Source organism: Macaca nemestrina, chromosome X (assembly GCF_043159975.1).
Source record: "Macaca nemestrina isolate mMacNem1 chromosome X, mMacNem.hap1, whole genome shotgun sequence".
In the NCBI taxonomy this organism is placed as follows: Eukaryota; Metazoa; Chordata; class Mammalia; order Primates; family Cercopithecidae; genus Macaca; species Macaca nemestrina.
The window spans coordinates 2,822,686-2,829,544 of NC_092145.1; the positions used below are offsets into that span (position 1 = coordinate 2,822,686).

Here is a 6,859-nt window from a genome sequence, read left to right on the forward strand (position 1 = left end):
CAGTAGGCCCAGAAATGGCAAGGACAATGGGATGAGCAGATGAGAACTTAAAGACAGCTATTAGAAGTAAATGTATTGTTCCAGAATTGAAAGAGAAACATGAAAATAATGAAGAAATGATTAAGGAAGGATCTCAACAGAAAAATGACACCTATAATGGAGAATCAAATGGAAACTTTAGAAATGAAACATGTAGAAGAGAGGAGCCCTGTGATAGACCCACAGGTACAAAGTCAAACATATTTTGACCAACACTATAAATAAAATCAATGTCAAAAGGAAAGTCTTTTCAAATGTGTCTTGACCCCACACCAAAAACTAATTTGGGTACTTTTTTTTTTTGAGACAGGAGCTGGCTCTTTCGCCCAGGCTAGAGCACAGGCTCAATCTCCTGGGCTCGAGAGATCCTCCCACCTCAGCCTCCCTAGTAGCTGGGATAATAGGCATGCACCACCACACTCAGCTAATTTTGGGGGGTTTTTTGTTTGTTTGTTTTTGTTTGTGTGTTTGTTTTTTGAGGCTAAAGCTGGTCTCAAACTCCTAGGCTCAGGCAATCCTCCTGCCTTGGCCTCCCAAAGTGATGGGATTACAGGTGTGAACCACTGCACCCAGCTAATATAGGTACATTCTAAGACTTAAATGCAAAAGCTACAACTGCAGAGGTTCTAGAGGAAAACATAGATCAATATGTTTGCAAATGTGGGCCAATGAAAGATATCTAGGCAGGACCCAGGAAGTGGTCATTGTAAAAAGAAACAAATGATGCAATGGACTTCATTATAATTAAACCCATCTGCTTATGAACAGACACCATTAAGAATATGCATAAGAGGCCAGGCGCGGTGGTTCAAGCCTGTAATCCCAGCACTTTGGGAGGCCGAGACGGGTGGATCATGAGGTCAGGAGATTGAGACCATCCTGGCGAACACAGTGAAACCCCGTCTCTACTAAAACTACAAAAAAAAAAAAAAAAAAAAAAAAACTAGCCGGGCGAGGTGGCGGGTGCCTGTGGTCCCAGCTACTTGGGAGGCTGAGGCAGGAGAATGGCGTGAACCCGGGAGGCGGAGCTTGCAGTGAGCTGAGATCCAGCCACTGCACTCCAGCCTGGGCGACAGAGCGAGACTCCGTCTCAAAAAAAAAAAAAAAAACAAAAAAGTGCTCCCAGCACATATATCAAAGTACTTCTATCCAGAGTATTTTAACAACTTGCACAACTCTAATAAAAAAATAATAATAAAGCCAGGTAAAAACTAGGCACGGGACTTGAATAGGCACTTCACTAAGGAAGACAGATAGCTAATAAGCACACAAAAAAGTGCTCAATTTTATTAGTCATCACAGAAATGCAAACTAATGCCACAGTGAGATACCACAATGAGTCACCCAACAGAATGGCTAAAAGTTTAAAGCTGGCAATACAAGATTTTTTGGAGTCCCCTAAGAAACGAACACTGCTCATTAGAATATAAATTATCACAACAGCTTTGGAAATCTGTGTGAAGTTTCTTATAAAGTTAAATATACCACTACACTATGGCCCAGCCATTCCATTCCTAGGTCTTTACTCAGGAGAAAGGAAAACAAAAGTCCACAGAGATTCATACGAGGTTGTTTCTATCAGCTTTAATTACGGAATAACCGTAACACATATCTATTTTAAGATTAGGGACCTTAAAAATACTGCACTTGATCTTAGCCAAAAGGCCAGGAAGCCATGCGAACCTTAAAAATAGGAATGTACCAGGGGTCAGAAATGGATGATTAGATAGTAGGCCCAGCTCTGGGGCCCGTCAGCCTAGAGGCAACAAAAGTCTCACTGCTGTTTTGTGGCAAAGCAACTTCTACCTCTCTCTGCCTTCTTTCCAACTCTCTTGAGCCCTTAAATAAAAAAAAAAAAAAAATCAATCACCCAACACTTGCACTCACACAAAAATTCACACACCCTCTCATAAACTCTCATACACACTAACACACATCCTCACATGTACACTCACCCATTCCACGCATTCACGCATACACACAAACTCATAAACATTAACACACTCTGAAACAGATATTCATTGATATACACACTCAGCAGTCACCCACACATTCACTATCACACATTCACACACCATCTCACTCTCACATACTTTTACTAACACACATACACACTAAACACATAAACATACATTGAGCACTGACACACATTCACTCACACACAAAAACTGATGCATACTCACACTCAAAAACACACACATTAACATATTCACACACCATCTCACACACTCACTCACATATTCACACATTCGCTGACACATGACACACACAAACTCACTCTTCTACACTCACTCTCACACAATCACTAGTACACATACTCACACATATTCACCATCTCACACACACTCATAGAGATGGGCCTGGTTTTGATGCTCCAGGTGTGGAAGCCCTGAGCCCCCAGTAGTGATACAAGGGATCCTGGGGCCACTGGTTCAGCCTGCTGTCCCTCACCCTTCCTTAAATGTGTTATTCATTTCTGAGAAGCTCAACCAGTGCACTGAGGACCCAACCAGCCACTGCCTGGGCCTACCAGTGTCCTGTCTACTGGGACTATCCAGCCTGCTCAGCTGGGTTTCTTTGCCTGGGTCCGTGGGCTGCAAACCCTAGCTCATGACCAACATGTGCAGATAGGCCATTCTACAATGATTTGTAGACTGAGCCCCAATTATACACCAGTGTTAACAAAGCCATGTGGCCCTCACTCCACCCCAACCCCATCCCCAGCCAACCTCATCCCCAGTTTCCCACAGCAGAGGCGAGGCCGGCTGGAACACTGAATGAAATTTATTGAAGAGAAACATGTACTGAAACATTGAAGAGAAGGGAATCACAACACAGAGAGAAACTGCAAACGGTCACCACAGGACACAGGTCCCAAACAGGTCCCGGGCCCCCTCCTCCTGGGGTTCCCAGCAAGATGCCTCATCTGCCCCTACTCCCACTGCAGCCCCCGCTGCCACCTCCCTCCTTCCTGAGGGCCCCAGGGTCTGCCTCTTGCCTGGACGGTGGACTCTGACAGTGTCCACTGGCTTTAGGGAGCCCCTCCCAAGCCCATCTGCTGGGGCAGGGCCCTGCCCTGTGGCCCTCACAGGACAGTCACAGGACACTGGAAAACAGCAGGGAACACCCCAGCAGGTCGAGGAAACTAAGTCACAAGTAACAACAGGGGTGGAATACCAAAGCACAAAGCTCCTCGGGAGCCTCAGGCAGGGCAGCCCCACTCCGTCCTGGGTCCAGTTCTTCCTCTCACAGTCACAGTCACCATCGTGCTCACGGGGTGAATGTCCGCCGTACCCTGACACCTCCTTCCCGCCATCTCCTGGGACTGTGCTGGGGGCCTCCGGGGAGGAGCTGCTCAGAGAAGAACACACACAGCTCCACGAGAACAAGCAGTCACTGGCCTAGATCTACACAGGGAAAGCAGAGGTGGTGCGGGACAGCAGCGAGCAGAGCCTGGGCTCACAGGAAGCTCACAGCATGTGCCCTGGGCCCAGAGGCGGCCGCCTGGGTAGGCGCACAGCACACTACTTTGTGCAGGAACAATGGCTAGTGGTGGGTGGGCGTCTGCTGGATGTGTGGGTCACTACGGGGCCTACACAGGTGAGGGTGAGCTTCCTGGAATGGGGGCAGCCTGTCCTGGGAACAGCGAGTTGGGGGATCCCTCTTGGGAGACCCAGGCAGCTGGCACCCTTGAGAGGGCCTCTTTCCCCCGTCATCTCCCAGCTCAGGATCGGAGGAGTTTGGGATAGACGTCTTCAGGTGCCTCCACCCAGGCCACGGCTGGCTGCTTAGGGGCTGCCTCCAGGCTGGATTCCCCGAGGTGGCAGGGTTGGCGCTGGCCTTGGCATCGGCATCTGTTGAGTTGCTTTGGCCATGGCAGCCACAGGTTCTCCTTGCCTGATCTCTCCAGGAGTCTGGTGGCCCTGTGCAGAAACAAGCAGAAGAAGCAAAACCCCACCAAGTCCTCCCTTTTCCTCCTCCTCCTTTGCAACAAAGACTTCCCTTCACAGCCACCCTGGTCCAAGCCAGCTGTGAGGGCAATGGCCTGCCGGGTACCCAGTACCCCTGTTGGGGATCTTCTCATCAATCTTTGGTCTCCTTGCCTGCACGATCTCTGGCTGGCACTGGGCTCCCAGGGCCTTAGGATCTCCTGTCCTCACTTGCACAGGGCCTCCAGGGTGCTGCCTTCCTGGGGCTCCCCTAGTGCAGTGTAGATGATCCTGAAGACAGGATGGACCCTGTGGCCTCCCCTACAAGGCTTTACTTCTGCCCCCCAGCTCTTCCTCTCCAGCCCTGGCACCTTCTGGCAGGGGCAGGCCCCAAGTAGGGTCCTCCAGGTCCCACGTGGCCTGGGGCCAGTGGGCATGTTCAGCTCAAAGTCCACAGGGTGGGTATTTAGGGGTGGCTGGATGAGCAGGACAGAACCCCCAGCCATACCTTCTTCAGCTTCTGCTTCGTTGGGGTCCCCATCTGAGGCCCAGGCATCCCATGTGCTGGATGCAGTGGCTGCCTGCTTTCCTCTCCAGCACCTCTTCCGGGACCCAGACCTGACCCCCACTGAGCCTGTTGCCAGTTGGTCTTGGTTGTTGAAGTCCCTTCCAGCTGGCAGAGAGTGAGAAGGCTTGGCCTTGGTCTGGCTGCCCTGTCCCTCTGCCCCACTCAACTCATCTGCTGTTTGTCTGGGCTTCTCTTTACCCTCCTTCCAATATCTCTTTTGTCTCCTTGGCCTGTGGTAGGAAATGTTGACCTGCTCTCCCGAGCCTACTTGGCCTTGGACTTGGGATGGCTCTTGTCCCAAGCCCAGTTCCCGTTTCCCGACTCAATTGCAGCCTGTTTCTTCTGCTTCACCAAGAGCAGGTTGGAAGGGTTGATGCACTGTACCCTGATGTGGCCGTCTTCCCCACAGCTATAGCAGAATGTGTGGCGTTTCCGTTTCCTTGAACCTCGAGAGCCAGCCCTTGCCACACCACCCCTTCGGTGTTGGCCTCTGCCCCTCCGGCGCCGGTAGCCCTGGGAAGGCCTCACATCAAAACTGTTGCCAGAGGCAGGGAGAGGTACTGCCCCAACCCCAGTGATCCTGGCAGGTGGCCTTGGGGCTACTTCCAGCCCCTCCAGGCTCTCCCTATCTGGACCTAAAGTGGCCTCCCATTCCTCCTCCTCACGCAGGAGCTTCACCAGGGCCAGGAAACCAGGAGGCTTCCTTCGCTGTTTCATCAACTTAAGCTTGTCTCGGAGTTTGTCAGGAAGGGTGGCCCCACTTAAGACTCGTTTCAGGCGAGTCTGATTCACGTTTCTACGTGATACCACATTGTTTTCTACAGCTCTTTGGAGCAGAGGTTCCAAACGTAACACAAAGCTAGATACTTTCTCTCCTGCCTCCTGATAGGCCTTACACAACTTCACCTGGGCAATTTTATGGCTCTCCACAGGTCCGAACACCTGCTGCAAGGCAGCTAGGCACTCCTCCACAGTTATGGAAGCATTGCTGGCCCGGAGCCCACTGACCACCTGGAGAGCAGGGCCGCGTAAGCATTCCATCAGCCTCCGCCTCTTTTCCCCCTCGGGCACCTGCCACATCTGTAGCATCTCAGTGGTGTGCTCAAGCCAGGCATCAAAGGCCAGTGCACCTGGGATGGATATGGTGTTCCCAGAAAACACTCTTAGTTCTCGGTACAACATTTGTTCTAGCAGAGGCTGCACTGCTGCCCCCAGAGTCTGGGCCCAGGTCCAGAACTCTGGTGATATAGTCACTCTTGGAGCCGAACAATTGGTGTCCGACCCGAGGACTCGGTTCATATCTGCCACGGTCCGCCTCTCCTCCTCTAAGAAGCGGTTCAATCTGTCGAGAAATTCCCCATCTGAATTACGGGGTTTTACAATCACTTCCCAGGGCCCCCCCTTTCCTGGTATTTCCCTTGGGAGCAAAGCATAGTCGATATCTTGTGCCAGCTCCAGTAGAATCGCCTGGGCGTTCTCCTCCCTCCTAAACATCCTGCCAATCACCCTGTATCTGCCCAGGTGCCTGCAAGCCTCCTGCAGTGTCTCCTCAAACTCATCCTCTCCACAGTCCTCGGGGATCCCCAGGATGAGCATGCACCTCTGGGTGTTCAGGTGCTCCCCCCGACACCAATCCTGTAACAGGGTCAATGGCATGTCCTCGAATCTCTGCGGATACTAATTTAGGGGGAGTGATCAGGGCAGGAGGCACATATCTGGATCAATTCCTAGGGTGATCGCAGAAGGCCCAGGTCTCCACAGCCTGTAAATACAAGCAGGGCGAGAGCGAGGTTAATGCCCACCTCTCCGCACGCCCTCCTCCCCTAGCGGCGCCTCTGCAGCCAGGCCCCGCCCCTGCCCAGCCACCCCCCCACCCGTGGGGTCTCTGCGGGCCTCAGCCCCGTCCCCGCGCAGCCCCAGGACCCTGGACCCCTGTCCTGCAGGCTGCTTCAGTTGTGTTCGGGCGGACAGGCGAGGGGCGGCGGAGTCTCCCGGGGCCCAGCTTCTCCCTCCCCAGGTGGGTCTGATACCTTCTCCCGAGGCAAGGTCCCTTCTGGTCGGGGTCCCCACAGGGCTCTCCGGGGGCTATGCGCGGCGGCGGCGGCGAAGGCGCTGGGCGGGGCGGGGTGTCGGGCGCCCCTGGCTCCCAGCGCGGGCGTTCGCTCAGACTGTGGCTCTCCCTCGCTCGCGCAGCACGTGGGCCAGTGCGCCGGCGCCTGCTCGCCGCGGCTCTCTGCAGTGCGGACTCGGGGCGGGGGCGCGGCGGCGATGCAGCGCGGACCCCTCCGCGTCGTCCGGGAGACCGCAGGGCCATTGGCGCGGA

The 6,859-nt window shown here is 53.3% G+C and overlaps 1 protein-coding gene across 2 annotated transcripts; it reads right to left on the reverse strand.

Annotated features, from left to right (window-relative positions):
- Window positions 1-2,805: 2,805 nt before the first annotated feature.
- Window positions 2,806-6,769, reverse strand: LOC105470190 (PNMA family member 3). Of its 2 annotated transcripts, XR_980346.2 has the most exons (3): window positions 6,567-6,769; window positions 4,477-6,298; window positions 2,806-3,962 (listed from the first exon to the last, which is right to left on the reverse strand). XR_980346.2 is itself a non-coding variant. In XM_011721969.2 (2 exons), exon 2 carries the CDS (start codon window positions 6,190-6,192, stop codon window positions 4,801-4,803), a length of 1,392 nt encoding a protein of 463 aa, XP_011720271.1. In that variant the 5' UTR covers window positions 6,193-6,298; window positions 6,567-6,769; the 3' UTR covers window positions 2,806-4,800. The 2 variants fall into 2 exon arrangements, 1 of the variants encoding a protein (XP_011720271.1); XM_011721969.2 differs by having other exon boundaries at window positions 2,806-6,298.
- Window positions 6,770-6,859: the final 90 nt, after the last annotated feature.